Here is a 22,223-nt window from a genome sequence, read left to right on the forward strand (position 1 = left end):
CCGAAATAAACTATCTGTCTTCGTAATAAACTGGGAGCTTAGACATCCCTGGCAAAATGTAGCCCTGCAAATTTTATTAGGGGGTTGGATGGTTTGATATGTCAATTATAGGTTCAATTATTATATGTTATAGGTTCAATTATTATATGTTATAGGTTCAATTAAAATCAATTATAGCTTCATCATTTAAACGGTTTTCAAGGTGAGTCCTTCGAACAAATCTATTTATAGGGATATTATTATCTCATAGATGCCGGTGAGGGGGGGGGCAAAAGACTTGAAACAATGTATACGAATTATAATCAAGAAATATTTCCATTTAAATCTTGGTAAAAACGAAGCTCTTTGAAGCGCTTAAGCGCCCTCTCTTGGGAAATCTTCTGGCGGCGCTCATAATGGTCCACCTTTACACCTTTCGCGCCGCTGAGTATATGAATGAAATCTTTTATGTTACTCAGAAAAAGATTGTTTGCAATAAGAGAAGTGCTAGTATGTACGTGTATGTATGTATGTGCAAGTTTATTGTCCATCATAAATGTAAAAATACAATACTGATGGAGTAATAAAGAAACAAAAGGAAAAAGAAACGAATAACTTCTAACAAATACATACAAAACTACAACAAAGAAGTTCTGACAGAAAAAATACAAATAAGGGCAATCTTACACTAAGATAAACACAGGATCATTGAAGGACAACTTCAATGATAATTTTACCAATAATCTGCTTCCGATATCTCTCATTTCTTTTCTGCACCCCGGATGCGGGACTAGCAACTCCGCACTGCGAGGATAGGGAGATGTAACTTATTACTTATAGGGAGCTATACTTATAAAAACACTTCTGTATATCCTTAATATCTGAAGCACTAAGAAGAAACCAAAATGGTGCAAGGGGGAGTAAATGTGGTACAGCAAATGCATTATAAACGCTAGCTAGGATACGGTGGTTAAATTTATTTTAATGCGACTAGTAAATCATACACTTTCCTAGAATTCCTGCTGGTAAATTTTTTTTTCAGAAGTTGACGCGTCGTTTACGCTAGAACCCCGCAGCGTCCACATCACAGGCTTAGTTCAAAATATTAAAGGTATTCAAGGGGGATTATAAAATCCCCCCCCTCCCAGACCTTCGTCTATGTTTATCTGAAAGCTCATGGAGAGTTAGGAAATTTGGGCTAAAAAACGCATTTCTGAGGATTAAAGCACGCTGTCCCTACCTTACCAAAGATCCACCGATCCTCCTCTCTAATTGCTTATGTGCAATTATACACCTGAAATGATTCAACTATGCTAATGAAGCTTAAGATAGATTTCAATATCAACCGTTTATTTTGTAGGGACTTCATGCATCTTTAGGAGAGCCACCACACGGCATTACTTCCTCTGAAACTTGAAACCTAAATGTATGTTTTTCGATTGTAAGTCGAATAGTTGTCTCTGAATTTTATTTGATGGCTTTTCGGCACTCTTTGAGCCAACTTGTAATTTTGTGCCACAAAATGACAGAAAACACCACATTGTTAGGTACAACCATAACAACGATTAGGTTTCATAATCCAAATGAATTTATATTTATTCGGACTTATCATAAAAAGCTGATTCTTTTCATGTGTATATTGTAACTAAAACTCCTTTTTTGGAGTTTTGGTTGCCCATAGTACGAGTTTCCCATTACTTACAATTCGTTTTAACGTATTGTTTGGTTCACCTTCATTAAAAACACAAATGCCCGTAGTAGCTAGTTTGTTAGGTAACATTAAAACCCTTTCGGCTTATTTTTCTTATCTTGGATTCTGATCTTTTCCACTTTATATATTCTTTGATGATGGTTTCAAACCAACGAGCTGTGAATGGAATATTGATCATAAGACTGTATTAATCTGGTGGAAGAACCATTGGCTATATATTCAAGGTGGTCCCTGGTGAATCACCAATAGTAAGATATTGAATTGATATATTAAGAAATTAAGTGGATGTATGACAATCCGTACTCTTTGCAATTGAAGATTCCTCTTCCATGTTTATCCTCCAGATTCTCAACAATTTATTCGTAACCTTCATTTCACATCCTCTTAATTCATGCTTTGGTACCTAATCTACTTCCCTTAGAATTGAGTAAGATTTGCTACTAAGGAAGTTCTGATACAGTCCTTGTCTAACTGTTTTCCTAAAATTGTGTCGCCCAATTTTTATATTTTAATTCCGAAATCTTTATGAACAGTTTGCGATTGTTCCTTGTACATTGTCATCTTAAATTCTATGAACGTCGAACTACTCGTAAGAATTTACACTTCATAAATCTTACTTTTAAATTAACTGTAAAGACTCTAAATTAGAAAATGCCATTTGAGTTAGCCCATCCTTTATATACTATGACCATTGGCTGACAATCAGCCTGAAAGCGTATAGCAATAAAGTAATTTGTGGTATGGATCTGAAATGTAAAAAAAAGTAGATGTTAAGAAATGATTTTTCAGTTGTTCAAACTGCTGAGGTTCAAGGTCGTACATTGACCTTGAAATTGACTCCCCATGCAAGTTTTTCCTGGTAAAGGTCATTTCTGTTTCTCTCTTTCTCCTCGAGGAAAGGGGGAACAAAATAGATGTGATGAACCTTTTATCCGTGTTTCAAACGTTATTTCGTTTTAAATCTACTCTTTGGAATGGGCCATTGAGTTTGACTATGAGTTATAAGCTAAACTACTCCCGCTAATTTAGGCATTAACCCCCCTCTCTCTCTCTCTCTCCTTCTTAGAAAGTCTTAATAGGATCTGCGGTACAACCCCAAACTCCTTCATTGTTCAACTGCATCTAGAAGCAGTCTTCCACACGAGCCCAGTCCTTGGTGCCTGCGAATAAATCTCCAAGTTATGCAAACATCGTCAAATAATCTTTTTCGTGGATCGTTAAATAGTCGTTCCTCCCAAATTCTTCTTTTGTCGACTCATGTGCCATCACGGTAAAGTAAAAGCGACTATTCACTAGCTTGCCTCCTTATCACTAGAGGCTGAGAGGTAGGGTCAAAAATTATAGGAGGCAAAAGTTATGAGCACCTTCTAATAATGGTACGCAGCCCCTTGGGAAAGTACTTTTCAGTAAATGTATTAAGAATAGAATGGCAGGGCTTGAGGCCCACGGGGTGAAGCTTGCATTGACTTCTGAATTTTTAACAGCGTTTAATCGTAATTTGTAACTTCTCTGGCAAAATCTTCAAATTTTGTTATTCTGTCAGACTGAAAAGAAAGTTTGTTCTTTATATCATGGCATGACAACAGACACCTTAGTCAAGGGTCAGAAGGGTTATGTAAACATTGTTTGGTTAATGTTGCCACGACAGTTCCGTGTGATCTTAAATATAATTTGCTGATTTCATCAAAATGAAAAGGTTTCCAGCTTTTTATTAATTCGACATTTTTGTAGCCTGGACAGTTGTTTTTGTATCTAATAATCTCAAGCTTATTATTCTATAAAATGTTTTCTATTTAACATTATTTGGTTGAAAAAAAACAATAATCGGTCGATAACAGCTTCAAATTTTTAAGTAATTTTATTTTATTTGGTTGATTTTACTGTATCATAAAACTAATTATTTGATATAATTTCACCTTCAACGTTTGAAGGTGAAATAATGTCGAACGTGTAGATTAATAAGTTATTCTGTTATTTTATTATCGAAAGACCGAATCGTAGGTATGGAATAATCGATTGGGAAATTTAGTAAGCAAAATTTTTACCAATCAAAAAACAGGGGTATTTTTTAGACCCGAATACATGGATTTTAGTATCTATATTGCCATGTACCAGACACAATCGAACAGTTCGTGGTAACGAGCTGTAAGTAAGGAGCGACACGGCTCAATGGTAACCGAACCTCTAAAAAACGGTATTTTGATATGAATAGATATACCAAAGAATCGGCTTATTATACTGATGCCAAATATAAGATTGATTAAGCTTAGTCTTACCCGTTAAGGCTACAAGCCTGAGAAAATTTACTCGATTTTCGAAAAAGAGGGGAAACACCTCATATAAGCTAAAGAATTTTCTTGAAAATCGCACCATCATATTCAGCGTATCAGCGAACCCTCCTGTAGAGGTTTCATGTTCCTATCTTCAAAAATATGGAATTTTTTATTTTTTTGTCAAAAGTAAGATCACGAATGCGTGTTTATTTGTTGTTTTTTCCAGGGGTGATCGTATCGAACCCATGGTTCTAGAACATCGGGAGAGGGCCTATCTCAACGGAATTTAAAACTTCTAGTGCTCTTTTTAAATGACCAAAAAGATTGGAGGGCAACTAGACCTCCTCCCACGTCCCTTTTTTCCCAGAATCATTCGATCAAAATTTGGAGATAGCTATTTTGTTCAGCATAGTTGGAAGGTACCAAAACTAAGCCATTGGAAATAACATGACCTCCCACAGCCACTGGGGATAGCTCTTTCAGTTATAAAATCTGCCCTTTGTTTGCGTATAGTATTTGTTATCGGGAAGTATAAAGATATTTTTCGGAGAGGGGGAATATTTTGTGATTGGGGTGGGATTCCATGGGAATAATTTTCCATGGGGAGGGAAATTCCCGGAGGTGAACTTTCCAGGGGAAATCTTACACTAGGGGGATTTGACAGAACTATACAAAATTCTTTTTGTTTGTCTTACTTTCTCTTTGCAAACTGAATTTTGTATAGGGAGATGTTCTTGGGGAATTTTCCGAGGGAGATTTTCAGCGCGTTTTGATTTCTGGGGACAAATTTCCATGGAAGGGGATTTCCAGAGTGATCGGAAAAATGATTTGAGCTTAAAGTCATCCAATGAAAGTATGCAAAGGATGATTTTTCAGGCTGAATCGTCTGCAAGAAATTTTACGGAGAGGAGGATTTTCAGCGAGAATGGAATTGTCCAGAAGGAATTTTCAGGGGTGTGTGTGTATTTTTGTGGGAGGAACTTTCCACGGAGGAGTTTCTCGTGAGAGGAGGGAATTTTTCGTAGAGGCTGAGCTAGATTTACCAGAACAATTTGAAAAACGATCAGAAATAAAAAAAAAATTCAACTGAAAGTAAGGAGCAGCATTAGAACTCAAAACGAAAATAAATTATTCCGTATATGAAGGGGTCGCCCCTTCCTCGATACCTTGCTCTTTACGCTAAAGTTTGACTGTTTGTCCCAATTTTTGAAGAATGACTCCTGACACACAAGGGTCGTTTAATTAGAATGGGAAGATTTTTTTAAAGTGCTAAAAACTTTAGCGTGAAAAGCAAGGTATTGACGAGGGGGGAAAACGCCTCATATACGGAATAATTCCCGATAGTTTTGAGTTTTAGTGATGTCCCTTACTTTTAGTTTGAAAAACTTTTTTTTTATTTAATATTAAAGGGACCATAGCTTAAGATGGAAAAGGGAAAAAGAAATTGCAACCTCCAAGAGAAAAGCAAAATAATCAGTGCCGTCTTGTGTTACCAAACTAAATTGTAAAGCTAATTGTAAAACCTCGAATAGAAATCGTGTTTGGATATTAATTTTTAATTATGATTTCGAATTTTTTTTTTTTTTTTTTTTTTTTTTTTTTTTTACTGTGGGCTGAAGATAAATGATCCACTTCTATCAAAAGGGTAAAAATTATTACATTTTGTGTATGTACGAGTATACTTTTTTTCAAACCAGCCTAGTTCAATAAGCCAATCTACCCTAAAACTTTCAGAATCCCAAATTGTCTGAAAACCAAAGAATCTACATATTTTTAAAATTGCATATGTGCTTTTGTGCAATAGCAAAAAAAACATATGAAATAATTAATAATGCTAATCAAGTTAAAAAAAAACAACTCGCTTTATAACTTATGTGACAATCATTGGTGGATACAGAATTAAGGGCTTTTTGGGGAGATACCGATAAATTCAACGGAGATAGCACTCAGATCCTCATTCTCAGTTATGACTATGTCCATGGACTTGCCAACAAATCGACAATTATTGCGCTAAAGCATCTAGTTTTATCAACAACTGATGGCGGATTTGTCACTTTAATTCCACTTACTTTTACAATTTTCCCCATAATTATACATGTAGTTGTTCCAACAGTGCCAATTTTTAAAATGAGCTATAAGAGTCTTAGGTGGAATGCTTTCAACGTGGAGGCAAAAAATAACAATGGGAGAAAAGTTCAGTGTTGGTTAAACTTGTATGCAGGAATCCAGAAAGGCAATAATTATATGTTCATAAACGTTCAATTATAACGTTCAATTATGTTCAATAAACGTTCAATTACGTTCAAAGGAAATAAAAGTTCATTGAAAACACCAACTTTCAAATACAAAAATGCCAAATCAAACTTAGAAAACAAACCTGCTTTCCCTTTTACAATCGTTTAGCTTTAACAGCACAATATGAAACACGAATCAATTAACAATCCTTAGTCTAACTAATACATTTGGATTTAAAAAGGAATAATCTTCTAAATTCGTCCTTTCGATTTCTGACTAGTTTTACATTGACTTTTATTTATACTCTAAAATCACCGTTGGCTTCGTTAGCGCTTAAAGGACCACTCGTATTAAGAAACAAGAGATATATTGACTTGATAGAAGAGCATAGAAACAACATGGCTTTAAAATTGATTGAGTGTGAAAAGAGAAACTTTGTAATTTTGTTGGCAATAGGAAAATTCAGAAAATTTTCCTAGGGAAGGGGGAGCTCAATCAAGGAATGTTGAAACTAAATTATAAGTTAAAAATAAATCTTGAATTTGACTATATTTTGGAAGGGGGGTCTACTGATTTTACATGGATCTGTAAAAAAAGGTTTTAAAGTCAAAGTAATTATTGGTACTTGTCTATTATATAAAAAACACTCGAGAAGTGAAGTTTGATTAATGCTAACGAAATAAAAAAAAAATTATGATGAAAATATAATAGTTTAAAAACAAATTTGGGCTATATTGTGTATTTTAAAATTTATCTTGCAAACGAATTCAAGCAGATAATTAAAGATAACAGAAAACTGAATTTTATATTATGTATATATAATATATAGGACGTATCATGAAGGATCAGGTCCTCCGTTACACGTCTACAATAGTATGCATAGCTGCTAAGAAACATTTTGAGATCAACCCGGATCGTACACGGACCTGTTAAAGACTTGATCGAGCATCGTTTTAAGATATCTCTAATTTCTTCAGGCTTCTTTTTAGAAGACCCTCAAGTCCTTGCTTGTAGAATTTATATGATGGTGAAACTCGGTCTGGGGATTGATGAAGATGAAGCAGCTACCTTACCAGAAGAGCCCATGCCCACGCTTGAAGGTGATACGCCTGATATGACAAGAATGAAGGAGGTTGATTAATAGCTTTACACGTACTTAATTGACAAGTTTGAAGATCTCTTAATTAAAACGTTTGCTAGAAATAGCGAGAGAAGATATGACCGGACGACGAAATTTGGCTTCAAATGTCCGTCGTACGCTGCTCTCCGTGATATTCTCCCTGATTACGTATCATATTTACGGCTGAAACCCTGTACCACACGGTTCACCCGGTCAATTATTTAAAATTCTAAGGCTGCCACTTGTCAATTTCACTTACTTGTCTTCATTGATACCCTTACTTTGGGTGTAATTTTAATTCCTGAGTTTTTTTTTAATTGTACTGTAAAATATGCATTTAAATGTAATTGACGATCCTATGATTTTAATTTTATAGTTTTATGAATAATATTCATAAACTATAAAATAGTTAAAATTTAGAAAGCACGTGTTATTACTTGATTTAAATTGCGTAGTGTAATAGAGAAAGTTTTCGAAAACAGGAATGCTTTAAAACGCAAATCTTCGAAAGTATTTACTTTTCGGAGAAATTGGAAAGAAAATAATCTTACTGAATTTGTCTCTTGTGTCAGTACACATACTTGCGGGAAAGGGATGAGGGAGGGGAATTCATCACTGAAAATAGAGACCCCCTCCCAAACTGAGACCCCCTCCCCAGCATAGACATTAGGAAATACTGACCTAAAATCCCTTATTTCGTGTTTGATTGAATACTTTGAGCCCATTGAAATCCGGTGGCCCCCCTTCTCCGTCTCCCTTGAAATGACACACCTGCCTAAATTTTGACAGTTCTTGCTGAAATTTTTGTACAGTGTGAACAATTTTGTCAAGTTTAGACATTCTTACAAAGTTGTTGAAATGTTTTGCAATATATTTGTAGTTTTTTTCTGCCTGTGTCACTAAAGATGACCTTTCTTTCCGGTGTGCTAATTCTGGCACTAATTTCGCTGACGGAAAGTTTGCATTTTTTCTCTTTAAATTCTGCGAACCATCTGCAACAGGTAGTTAGATCTCAGGGAACCCTTACCGTGTTCAGAAGGGTAAACAGCCACCATGAAGTGGACAATATTAGGGCTTCTCACCCTAGGTAAGTCCCTTTTTTTACTCATTTGACTCTATAACAAAAAATAGATGACGGTCTTATATGAATACACTTTAGCCTAACGCTCCTAAGAAAGCTTGGGTTTGCAGCTATTTATGTTGCCCTCAAGTTCCCTTGTAGCCTAAATTATGATTTATTCATTATTATCAGGCAAAGTCACTTAAATATTTGAGTCGTTATTTTGGAGAGTGGCAAGGGGCATAGTTTGCGGGCTAATAAAAAAAACCGTAAAAAATATCCTTATTACGGCTATGGACCTATCGACTGGACAATATCATCCTAATTACCTGGAAATGAAGCAAATCTGGATTGTTCTTCAGTTCAAGCCTCTATCTAGAGAGAATACTTAGTTCTGGGGTCCTGCTTGACAACTGTGACCAGTGCTTGCTCCAGTATTCGCATCGTTCCAGGCAAAAATAAAAACTGCCGCTCCATAAACTGGAATTTGGGAAATATATGTTCTCTTTAAGGTAAACATTAAATGGTTTTAAAGTACAAAAATAATTTGTACTTAAAAATATATACACGGTAGAGTAAGGACGTACCCAGAAGGGGGGGGGCTAGGGGGTTTTCAACCCCCCCCCCCCCAAAAAAAAAATGTTTGTCTGACTCGTAAAAACGTAACAAAAATGGAAATAAACAAATTTTCTAAGCATTTTTTGAGGTTTTTTTTGTTTAACCCCCCCCCCCGAAATTTTTTTTAGTAAAACCCCCTCCGAAAAAAAATCCTGGGTGCGGCAAAGCGGTAGAGTAGTCTATAGCTTTAAACCTTCTTTAGCCACAGTAGTCGTTTATCCTATGCGATAGCTGTACCTGTTGCGTGAAATTTTCTGGGTGCTTTCTATGTTGAAATATAAGTCAACTAGCTAATGTCTGAGCCACAAATTAGTTGCTTTTGTCGATAAAAAAAAGCCAAGATTTATAAATTATATGGGTTTTTTCTTGATTTTGTCCTTGAGTACAGAGGTTCGAGCTGTTTTATGGGGTATGCCATTTATATAACCTGAACTAGAAAAACATCGCTTGCAGATTAGTTAAGACGAGCCTCACTATTTTATCAGCATCATCAATAATGTTTCAATCCTTAGGATAAACTGTACAACTTACTGTAAATAATGAAAGATAAGTTCATTTTTCATTGATAGAAGATATTTTTGTAAGGTTTTGTGCATAAAGTTTATCTGTGGTGGTGATTTATCTTATGAGTTAAAGATGAAATAAGCTATATATTAAATATCAAATTATAGAAATGAATTATAAAATTAAATTGCGGAATCAATGGAGGCTAATAGTATTTAATTCGTAAGGAGTTATTGAGCTGGAATATGGTAAATGGTTAGAAGCAATTTTTTTAGGTTTGTGAGAACAAATATTGAGTAACAAAACATTGTTGCCAGCAAACAGCGTGAACACATGAATGGCTCTTAAAGTTAAATAAAGCACTTAAGCGTAAAAAAATAAAGGCATTTGAAAAAGCATTCAATTTCCAAAATAAGCACACAAGTGAAAAAAAAACTACATAATAGGAAAATTACTTTCGGTTATTTCCTAAATAAAAAAATTCACAACTTTTACTTTTATGCTTATCTCGTGCGTAAAAACCTCCAACAGTTTTCTTCAGTAACGTTTCATTTCTTCAGTTGCGCTTCGTGTTGGAGAAATTAATAATTTTTACTGCTACTAGTAACAATTATTAGTAAAGTTCAATTCAATTCAAACTTTTTATTTCCTCCGAATACGAAGAGTAAAAAAAGAAATAAATAAAAATAATAACCGCTAATCAACAGGCCATAAAATTATCTTAAACTATATAACAACAAATACGCAAAGGCCTTCAATCAAAATTACGACACAAATTAACACTTCATGCAATAGATAATAAATTAACAGTTCACAAATTAACACTTCATTCAAAAATTAAATCAAATAAAATAAATTAAGCTTCGTGCGCAGCTCTATATAAATTATGAGAAAAAACAATTAATTTGGATAAAAAATTCTTTTGCTTTTTCTCCAAAACATCAACAGGGTTTTTTATTTTATATGCATTCATTAAAAAAGTATTTTATTCATATTTATAAAAGCGGCAAAGTAACTTAGCAAAATTGAAAAATTTGGTTTTTACATGCGCAATATTACTAATTCTAAAAAACGGTAGAAGCTAAGAAAAAATTAAAATCTGAGGCAAAGTGACTGTATTATATCCACGAGCCAGTGATTTCCGAGGACGAAAATCACGAAGACAAATTACAGCCCCGAAACTAGACGCTATTTTACTTTTAACTGCTTTGGAAACAGAAGCACGGCATAGAGCTAAAGTTGGTCCATAAGGTACACCAAGATATAAAAAAGATTCCAAATGTTTTAAAATACTATCATAAATAAGGACAGAAATTTCTTAATTAACGACATCATTAGCCTTAGGACCAAGAATTAAAAACTGACACTTTTCAGGGTAAAAACGAAGTCCATGCTCGCTAAAAACCTTTGCTAAAAAATCTAAATTTTGTTGAAGTGACTGAAGTGATCGACTCAAAAGGAGTAAATCATCTGCGTAAGCAATCCACGACAGAACATAACCTTTACCATAAATAAAAGTCAACTTAATTTGATCAAACAGCCCCGAAACAGTAATATTGAAAATCAAAGGAGAAATAATGCTTCCTCGCCTCAGCCCCCTACATAACTTAACATTATAATCACTAAACTGATTCTTCCACTTAATACGAATACAAGAGGAGCCATACCACTTTTTTAAAACCAAAACTACTGGTAGTGGGACATTATTTTTCAGAAGCGCAGTCATAGCCCAAGAATGGATAATTGAATCATACGCCGCCGCAAAATCTAACGCAAGTGTATAAACTCTATCCCATTGCTTACAAAAGGATATTATTCTTGAAAGGAGGGTATGAGCAACATCCATGCTTAGAACCTTACGGAACCCAATTTGATTCAGGCCTTGGTTACAAGACTCCAAATACTTTAATAAAACTAACTCAAAAACTTTGCTAATCTGGCACGAAGCAGTAATCGGCCTGTAATCAGAACATCGGTTCGTATTCCCTCCTTTTTTTGAAAGGGGTGAAGTGGTAGCAGGAGAAAAGCTAGTTGGAAGAACTCCAGAAGAAAGAATAGTAGTAAAAAGAGTAGCGAGGAGAAGGATCGCTTTGGGGGATGCCCATTTTATATGGTTTGAATGTATACCATCATGATCAAAAGAATGCTTACTTTTTAGAGCTTTAATTGCTACCGTTACATCATCAACAGAAACAGATATTTTACTATTTGGGCGGGGCTTTGAAATTTCTTCCGATAATAAAGAGTCAAGCCGTGATTCAACTGCCGCATCACCGGATGAAAAAACTTGATTATAATGAGTTATCCAATCATCTAGTTTCAGAGAACTATTAGAATCTGGTGAACAATTATTATTACGACGTCTATAATTGACCAAACTCCAAAGCTCATTCTTATCACTAGTAATCCTTGAACCAATTTCATCTTTTATAATTTCATTATGCAAACGCAACTCAACCCGAACAACGCGTTTAGTTAATTTCATACCATCATAAAATGGTCCAGATCGCGGTTTTCCCGCGCAATTCCAAAGGTAACAAGCTTGAGAAGCATTCTTTTGGCTTTGCTTTAAAATCGGGTTAAGGTTCCAACCTAAAACACGAGATCCACGACGGAAAGAATCAGTTATAAATGCTTTATTAGCCCCGACTTTTAAACTATGAACAATTTCAAGGTAAAATAGATCTATATCAATTTGATCAACATCCTTAGAATAATTTACAATTATTTTAGCTAAAACTGCATCTGATTCTTCATGATACTTGCAAATTTTTTCCCGATCCCAGATCATTTTATTTACAATTTGACTAGAACGATGGATAATTTTAAAAGATGAAATTTTAATATTTAAATGAAAAGAAAGGTAAAAATGGTCACTAATAGGCATATCCAACCCAACATGAACAGGCTGTGGTAATAACGCTGCATTTGAGACCAGCACATGGTCAAGATTAGAGCAAGAACCAGAATTATGGACATACGTAAAATCCGCATCTTTTGAAACTATAGTAAAAACCGAAAACAAAGATAACAGAGCGAAGGAGCGGACATCAGAGATAGCAATGTTGCAGTTAAAATCCCCGCAAATTAGCCACTGGAAATCTGATGGAACTTTCGCCACACATCGCGATAATTCTGAACATACAAAATTGAAATCAAAATCCAACTCAATAGTATGATAATTTGTTGGTAAATAGCACAAAAAAACAATAATCCCTGGGATTCGAACAGCAACAAAATAACGATTAACGGCAAACACTGAAACTGGAATATTCTCTCGAATAAAAATGCAAACGCCTCCTGATGGGCGTCCACCTGTAGGTGTAGCTGGAGATAAAAAACACTTAAACTGCTGCGACAGGTTCGAAAGAAGACTAGTAGAGTGGTCGAGAAGATGATGCTCTTGCAGACACAAAATATCCAGATCGCGCAGCATAGACTGCAATACATGTTGTTTATCACCAAAACCATTCAGATTCAGAGATATAGTCTTTGCACTAATCATTTTTTATTCTTTACAACTTTTTCGGTTAACTGTTTGCAGCAAAAGCTAAATCCAGTATGCTCATGAGATCCACAATGGAAGCACCAAGGTTCATTCTGGCAAGGGTTGTTCCTGGAATGAGAGTGTCCACTACCAAGGCACTTGAGACAACGTTCCACGCTAGAGCAGCCTGACGATATATGCTGTAGCGACCCGCATTTGTAGCACATTCGCGGTAAAAACTTATAATCAGTAAGCCGGAAATGTTCGTAGCCAATGTGAATCCCATGACGCAAATAATGAGACTTGGCCGTCACCGAACGGAAGTATACACGATATGATTTCGAAACACCGATGCACTGTATCTCTTCGATACCATGGTTAGAAGCACACAAACTCTCTGGGTTGATCGGGAAGTCCACTCGTGATAATAAACCGACAATTCTCGATTTGCGAACCTCAGTTTTACCGACCTTTTCATTCAAACAGGCTTTCAAGTTTTCGGCGTTTTGTCTTTTCGTATGAATGACCCATTTCTGCTGCTGGGATCCTGAGTCCTTAGAAAGTGAAATCCGCACTATACCATCAGCTCCATCCAACGATTTCAGAAAAGCTTCACGCTTTAAGGGATCATCACAATCTTGTGGTGGAGAATCTACTACAAGACCCACTGTTTCTGACTCGTTATTCAGCGGAGGCCCGGATTTATCATTGAGTTTTTCTTTATTTATACAGCTCAAAACATCGCTCTGTACTCCGTCACAACACTCTTTCACCAAAGCAGGAGTCTCTGCTACCTTACTTGTGACGTAATCAAGTTTATCAATTATGCTAAAAAGATGCCGGTCCCAGGTTTGAATGGCACGGCTAAAGTGAACATTTTGATCCGTATCTATCGCAGGTATCGCATCACTTGCAGTCATAACGAATTTCAGATTTGGCAAGCGAGGGATTGCATCTTCAGAAATAAGGATGTCTAAAATATCCTGTGACAGGCTTTGCTTAGCAGAGGGGCCGCGACATGCAAGGAGTTTATGCGTGGGGTTCACTAGAGATGTTAGGAGGCTTCTAGCTTGATCAAGATGATCATAAGAAGATAAGTTTGTACACGAAGATATACAGGTGGCGGACGAAAGTCTTGACTGTAGACAGTGATTGAAAAAAACTTTACACTGATGACTCAGCAAGTCTGTGAAGGAGGTCGGATCTGCGGGGACGAAGGAGTATTAGCCAATATCTTCAAGCAGCTTGAGCACTGATATATTATTATATAGTATTTCTCAATGCTCTGAAGAATTTCACAGCAGTTATGGCAGAGGCGACCACAACCCCCAGCAGATGTGTTGGAAATAACTGTTCCTCTGGTTGCGAGGCTGAGGCTCTCTTTGCAAACTTTGCACCCTGTCTTGTACAACTTTACAGAAGTCACGGCAGCCATTTATCAATTAATAATAATAACATATAAATATTGACTTGGTACTATGCGCTAAGGAAATGCAAGGGGGCTACCCCAAAACAATACCACGCCTTCGCCTGAGTAAAACTATTACCAGATAAAATCTCTGCTTACGGAAGATGTTCTCCTCGGTGATCTTATATCCAAAAAAAACAGTTCATAAACGCTTACAATCTATCACCGTGGATCGCACCAAATTTCATTTTATTTCACATAGCACCCTCCTTCACGCAATTTAATTTACTGAAATTTATTTCAAACTTAATCCTTATTCCAAATTAAGTCACTGAATTAAATTCAAGCTCAAGCAGTGAATTAATGAATATTATTAGTTATAATTTTCTAGAGGCTCATGGAAATACGTTAGGTCATAGAAATTGCTGCTAACAATGTTTGGCAGAACGGCGGAAGCGCCTCTTACTCTTAGGGTGTGGTCTCAAATCAATTGTAGTTAATTATAAACAGATAACCAACATTTGTATTATGTCTCTATATTATACATGCAGAAGAAATGAAATTGGGAAGAAGAAATTGAAATTCGCAAAGAGTAAAAAAAAAGAGAAGAAGAACGAGAATTAGGTTTATAAGGCGAACGAAAATGCTGGATGAAACAAAAAGCGTGTTCCCGGAGGACATTCGCTCCCTTTCTTCAGTGTTTTAAGAGAAAGTCTCGAAGAGAAATGTTCACACTTTCTGAGCGAAAACGCAACGATACAAGCCAGATGAAAATAGAGACAAACAAGGCCGTATCCAAGGGGGGGGGGCTTAGGGGGTTTGAACGCCCGGAAATGTTTGTCTGACTCGTAAATACGTAACAAAAATGGACATAAACAAATTCTATATGCGTTTTTTTAGTTTTTTTTGTTTAACTCTCCCCCCCCCCCCATTTTTTTGTAAAACCCCCTCCGACAAAAAAAAATCCTGGGTACGACCTTGGAGACAAAAACAAACAACGTGGAAAACAAAATGAAACAAAAGCCCAAATTGAAAGAATTAAAAACAACCCAGAAACGCGGAAAAAGTTAACAGGAGAAAAAATTAAAATTAACAGAACTAAAAACATTAAAAATCAAAAAACTCAATTCAAAAAGCTAGCCACTTACCAAACTGCGACAACTAACACAAAATGATTCTAGTCTTTTTACTTATTTCGAGATAATTTTTTCCCTACATCTTAGGATGCATGCATAATTAATAATAGTTGGGGTTCATTGCGAATCTTTAGTTTCTTTACGTACAATGTCGTATTCTTGTTTTACCTAATGTTTTCATATAACAATTATTTCCTTTTTTTAGCTTATCTCGGACAATCTTGTGTTTGGTCTCCTGGAAAAAGTTATATTTATGAATACAATGGATGGTTAAAAGCCGCCATTCCCGAAATCGATGATCAGTACGCTGGGATACATTTGAATGCTAATTTGGTTGTTGAAGCTGAAAATGAAGAAACATTGCTTGTTGAGGTATAAAATTCTTTTCCATATAGATGTGTTTCAAAAAAGAAGAAAGAAAGATTTCTCTAAAATTGACACTTAAGTCCGTATGTCCCTATTTGAATGCACTTCACCATGTTCTTCTGAAAATTTGCCAAGAATTTTCAGCTTTGCTAATCAAAATTTACTAAAAATTTGAAGAAAAGAATGCTAAAAAAATTAAAAGATCCTTCCTGGGAAACTACCGAAAGTTTAATCACCTTTGTTTTTTTTTTTTTTTTTTAAGTACTTAAATTGTTGCAGCAACATTATAAGGGGGTAAAAAATTGTCAGGGGGCCCCTTATAGTTTAGAAATTGTTTATTATGTTAAATGTAGTCCTGGCATTTAGTGGCGTTACAAAAATTGTTTTATTTAATAACCTGCTGACATTACGCATATTAACTTTTTGACTGTTGAAAACTTTGAAGCTATCTTGTCAAAATTCCTTTTGTGTGAAAATTTCTCTCTTTTTTTCGTTTTTCCCATTGGTCTTACACATTTGAGTTTTATTTTGAAATTGAAGAATAGCTTAATCTAGACTGACCTTTTTTTTTGCTTTTACATAACTTTATATTTGGAAGAAGAAGACAATCAAAAAATTCTATAACAGAACAAGGAACTTCACTTCGTTTTTTTATTTTTTTGCAACTTCTTTGGTAGTTACATCTGAATTTAATTTTCGTGCATTTTTTATTGAATAGGACATTAGCAAAAAATCAAGTTATCAAAAAATGGCTCTTATTTTTCCAATGCATTTTGCATAAGAGAATCCATATTTATTGGTCACTTTTTTTCAGCTTCGTAACGTTCAAGCCCGTAAGTTCAACGAAGACGTTAACGTAGTTATAACTGAAGACCATACAAAGTGGATGACCTTAGGTGACCCAGTCACTGTTCTTGGCACTTCTTGTCTGGAAAAACCTTTCACAGTCAACTTCAAAGGAGTTTATTTTGAGTCGATGAGTGTTGGAAAAGATGATCCACTCTGGTGCATCAACTTTAAGAAGAGTATTGCATCCAAGTTCCAACTGGTGCTTAAGACACCAAAGGGCAAGAAGGGAAGCATTGGAGCTATGGAATCGTTGAAAGAAGGTGGCATGATTAAGTACCCAGTTATGGAGGTAAGTTGCTTTAATAAGATTTTCCTCATATTCCAGCATTTGGGAAGTCTGTGGATAATCAATTTCCAAGACCATACCGCCTTTCCATAACGATAAATAAAAGTTTGAATAGGGATAAAGGGCAATGATATTTCTGCTGATAACGGTCACTATACATGTCATCGAAATATCCAGTATATTTTGTGAATGTTATTACCACTGTCTAACAAAAGGATTTATCCCTATTCGAACTTTTATTTATCGCTATGGGTAATCAGGGCCGAGTAAAGGGCGATTGGGCCCAATCGGGCCCCACGTTTTATAGGACCCCACGTTACCATCAAAATGAACAAAAAAACTTGCGTTATTCAAATAATTAAAAATATATTTATTTTAAGTTTACATTGCTGGATGAGATTTGTTAATCGGATTATTAGTATATAATATATACTTTATAATATAGAAAACTGATACCCGTAAAAGTTCATGTCAAATTTATTGAATTATACGGGATAGTCCTGCATTAGAGAGATTTTGCACTATGTACGTGAACTACTTTACGTACGAGAACTACTTTACGTACGTGAACTACTTTACGTACGTGAACTACTTTACGTACGTGAACTACATTACGTACGTAACCTGCTATGCAGGTATATTTTATCTAAATATTTAATATGTAGAGAGGGCCCCGTAAATCTGGTTATAGAGAGGGCACCTATTTAATCCGGTTCTATGGGAATGGTAATTGAAGCCTCATTGAATGGATTCCAGGCCTTACACTGAGAAAAATTAGTCAATGCTTTATTTATGTCACAGAAAAAAGGTGTACAATATAGATACACAAATGACATGTCCTGCAATGTTCAAAATCAGGTATTGGGTGTTCCTTGAAGCTATTGTGATGATGAATATCTGTCTTGGGAGACAGTGCTGCAATGTTTATCAATATATTCAAATGATTGAACAGGGATTGATTCAAAGTATTGAACAATATCTACTAAACAACTATAGGATTAAAACTGATAAGCAATCACTAGAAAAATTGTAATCATTTTTCATTTTTCAGTCTGTAAAACTTTTTTAGAAGAAAATGAAGACAGGCGATCATATGAACCAAGTTTATCAGTTTACAAAAAATTTCTCAATTGGGCATCTGTATCATGTACTTGTTGTCTGTGATTTGTGTCGACCCCTTAACATTTTGACAAACCAAAAATACAAAAGTTATTAAGCTTTTAGGCGAAAATTCTCTCTCTATGAGTACCACTACTTTGATAAATTTAAAACCATAACTTTTGATATAATCCAATCAGAACTGTATCCTGGATTTTTGTTGTTTTTTTTAGGGGGGGGGATTAGTAATTATCAAAGTGCCTGTGTGCAAAAATATGTCTACGTGTAAATATGTTAATTTTTTACGAGTCAGACTCGTACTTATTTTTTTTTTGGGGGGGGGGGGTGAAGCCGGTTGCTCCGTCCTGGATACGGCCATGAATACGATTCTATGAAAGCAGCAAAACTATGAAAGATTTCAACCAATAAATACTTTCAAAAGATGAAATATAATAAAAAAAAATAAAAATTCATGTTATTATTCTAAGCTCTTAATCTCTTAATAGGCCCTTCAATAATTTACTCCAATATTTACACCGTTCAGTGTTTATACTGTAGTATATGCGTATATGCAGTGTACAATACTGTAGTACATATAAACAAGCCTCTGATGATTTATATAAAAATTTCGTAGTGGAAATTTCTAAGGGATTATTGATTAGAATTTCAACTATACATATGAGGAACAATTGTCACTATTTGTAGTACCTCACTATGTAGAGACCCAAAATACCTTGATATAGCTTTAAAGGGACATAAGGGCAAGCCGCAAAGTATAAGGGTTACGGATTCAGATATAAAGTAACATGATTAACTGCCCAGTTAAAAAGGTGAATCTGGTTTTTGTTTAAATTATTTGCTTAGTAAAGATTCTAGATAGCAAAAAGTACATGAGGGAAGTTTGGGTTCAATGAACTCTTTGAAAAACATCGTTACTCATCAAACTTGGAATCACTTTTTAGTCAATTCTTGCTGTTTGATTGGATCGTTTAACCGTTCTCGTGGGACAAATGCGCGCTGTAAGCCTTTATCATCGATACTCTGGGTTCTCACTCTGTGTGGTTCTTAATTAAAATGCTATTTTGATTATTTGGTGTTGATTATAATTGGTCTTTCAACAAGCTTGTTGACACTGAAAATCGTGTTTTGGTAAAAAAAATTAATTGGAAAAAGTTTCTAATAGACGGCTATTATTATTTCGCAATGTAAGACTAAATACACACATAATATTTTATTCCCTAAAGGGATTTTAAACTATTTCTAGGATAAAAGAACCTATAGAAGATATTTTTCTTTTCTTTTCCTATTTTTCTTGTCAGGAAAAACCGACTAGAAAAAAACATAAAACACTGTGAATATGTTAAAAAATTACAAACTGGGATAAAATGAGGACGTCAAAGTAACAAACTGTATGACTCAGGATGTTAACGAGGAAGAAATTAGGCTATTTGGTATTACTTGGTTTTCTGAGAAGGTCTCGGTGACGTAGATAGTATTAAAAGTATTTTAACAAGAAAATGGAAAAAAAATTGAAAAAAAAAAAAAAAAACACTGGGACCGAGTTGTACCCAAGCTTTAATAGTCTGCTGAGGGTGGTAGAGACAAAACTCTAAGGAGAAAACCTAGGGAATTGCTTGACTAGGGGCATAAAAGGCTCCAAGTTCTTAGCAGGTCCAAAGCTCTAAGAAACCTATGTAAACGTTTGACTGGTGGCATATTAGGTCCTAAGGTCTTAGCAGCATCAAGGCCATTTCCTGGAAAGTGTCTATTGATTTCGTCGTATTTAATATATATATTTCTTCTACCCAAGCTTTAACAGTCTCCCGAGGGCGGTAGAGACAAAACTGTAGGGAGAAAACCTAGGTAATTGCTTGACTAGGGGCATAAAAGACCCCAAGGTCTTAGCAGGCCATAAACTCTAAGAAACCTATTTAACTTGTTGACTGGCTGCATAGTTGGTCCTAAGGTCTTAGAAGCATCAAGGACATTTTTAGTAAAACCGTCTATTGATTTCATTGTATTTAATGTAGGCCTATATTTCTTCTAGAGTGTAGAACTTCTTCTTGTTTCCTAGGAATGTGTCACGGGAGAGTGTGAAACTTGGTATGAAATCTCCGAACTTCCCGAAGAGAATGTCAAATCTAAGCCTAATTTGATCCCATCTCCTGAGCTTTGCAAGGGTAGCAACTTTTTTCACATTGTCAAGACCCGTGATTTTGACAAATGCAAACGTCCAACTATTTTAGCTCGTATATCTCCCGCTGGATGGCGTTGCTCCGTTGATTCCGCTGTCTGCGGTGGAGCTAAAAGTGTAAGTATCAGGTTTTATGTTCTAGTTTCTATCAGGCTCATTCCATAGATGTAGATTTAGAATGTAGATAACATTCATCATTTGCTCTGAGCAGGAGAAATTTTCACTAGGCAGTGATGCCATTTTCTTAGCCAGAAAGTCTTGCGGTAGTTTTAGGGTTGCAAATTTTCTTCTTTTTTTGAAAAGTTTTAAAAATATACCAAAAAACTCAAGATTCGGAGTACATTATTTGAAGATGCTCCATCCTACACCCTAGTATTCGTTCTCTAATATTTTTTTTCTAATATTACCTTATTGGACGCCAGCCTCTTTCTTTTCAGTTAATAGTATTTCTTTTTTGGCTAATTTGTAATAATATTTTTTTTCCATTTTAATATAGCATAAATGTTTCTATTATTTTTAATCTTTGCGTTGGAAAAGTGTTCAAGATTACACACAAAAGTTGACAGTTCATTTATGAACCCTGTAAGTAGTGAATTGCTGGCGAAGATCAAGCCCCTTGCATTCGTAAATATGTCGCTCTCTTCAATTGAATACAGCTTATGCCCTTAGCCTTGCAGTTCAGTCTTTACTTTACTTGAGTAAGGGTTTGAGAGGGCAGACTTACTGGTGCAGCGAGGTGTTTTTGTTTGTTTTTCCTGGAAGTTCAAGATCTTTGGTGGTGCCACCTTTTGCGTGCCACCAAGATTATTAGGATAAATATTTTGTTCTAAATTCATGGCTAAGATTCGACTCTCAGATGGGTCGGAAAGGGATCGTCCCTTCGATTTTTCCTTCTAATTCTTCTATTTTTGTTCATGAATCCTATTCGGTTTTTCGTTTATTGCTGAGCCGCTGGTTTACTTAAAGAGAGTTTGTTTTAGCAGTGTTTATGAACCAAAAAGTTCCTGAACATAATTAATTTCATTGCTTACGAACTAAATTGCAAATTCTAAGAGTCGCCAATAGCAGATTTTAAAGAAATATCATTTAAATATCCAATTAAAAGTCTCGTGTCCCAGCAGTGCAAAATTTAGATTTCATATTCGTCTTTTAAGTTTTAGTTTAACTCTATATATGAAAGCAAAACATAATTTAGCTTATTAATGTAGATATAGTTAATCTGTTTTTGGCCCAAAACTTGTTTGCAGTCCAAGTTGCTCTGTAATCCTGCTGTCTCACTATATTCTCTTGATTTTTGTTGTTTTATAATCTGGTTCTTGAGATGTTTTGTTTTTCAGCGTATATCCACGCAGCATATCACCGCTTGTGAAGGGAAACAAGGCGAAATGATCATTCAACGTCACGCCGTTGCAGATATCCGTACAGTTCGACCATATGCTATTACAACGGAAGCACTTAAGGCAAAAGCATTTGTAATGCTAGAGCTCAAATCAACTGGATCATCCAAGGCCATTTCTGGAAGATCAGGAAGTGGTGAAGTGATCAAGTCCCTTCTTTATGTTCACACACCCGAACAACGTCATGGAGGTAAGAGGAAGTTCAGAGATATAGTTTAGTTTGGTTCAAGAATATTTATGGTCTACTATTGGAATTTATCTGTTAGATAAATGGTTAAATTTGAAAATCGAGGATTTCGCTCGTCTTATACTGAGATCAGTGTTTGGTTTGTAGTATGGACTGAGTGTTTATAGTATGGACAGAATATGCCTTTCTTAAACTTAAAGTAAAAAAAATAATCATTATTTTTTAATCAGTAAGTTGAATATGCTAACTTGTAGTGTTGTAAAGCATCTTTAGCAACTTTTCTTTTTAAAAATCTTCCGAAAAAACATATTTGTA

At 35.2% G+C, this 22,223-nt stretch overlaps 1 protein-coding gene and 1 pseudogene across 1 annotated transcript in view; both read left to right on the top strand.

Annotated features, from left to right (window-relative positions):
• The first annotated feature begins 395 nt into the window (after positions 1–395).
• LOC148947069 (heat shock protein 83-like) lies at positions 396–7,339 on the top strand (annotated as a pseudogene).
• Positions 7,340–8,295: 956 nt separating this feature from the next.
• LOC148947070 (uncharacterized) overlaps positions 8,296–22,223 on the top strand; it is a 67,316-nt gene continuing 53,388 nt past the window's right edge. Inside the window, exons 1-5 of the mRNA XM_089096858.1 lie at positions 8,296–8,405; positions 15,737–15,903; positions 16,712–17,035; positions 20,205–20,441; positions 21,662–21,911. Of these exons, the coding sequence (XP_088952984.1) occupies positions 8,372–8,405; positions 15,737–15,903; positions 16,712–17,035; positions 20,205–20,441; positions 21,662–21,911 (1,012 nt within the window). The 5' untranslated portion in view covers positions 8,296–8,371. The remainder of the gene's footprint in view (positions 8,406–15,736; positions 15,904–16,711; positions 17,036–20,204; positions 20,442–21,661; positions 21,912–22,223) is intronic.

The sequence above is a fragment of the Artemia sp. Qi Xiang Cuo genome, chromosome 11, assembly GCF_049724085.1.
Source record: "Artemia sp. Qi Xiang Cuo chromosome 11, ASM4972408v1, whole genome shotgun sequence".
In the NCBI taxonomy this organism is placed as follows: Eukaryota; Metazoa; Arthropoda; class Branchiopoda; order Anostraca; family Artemiidae; genus Artemia; species Artemia sp. Qi Xiang Cuo.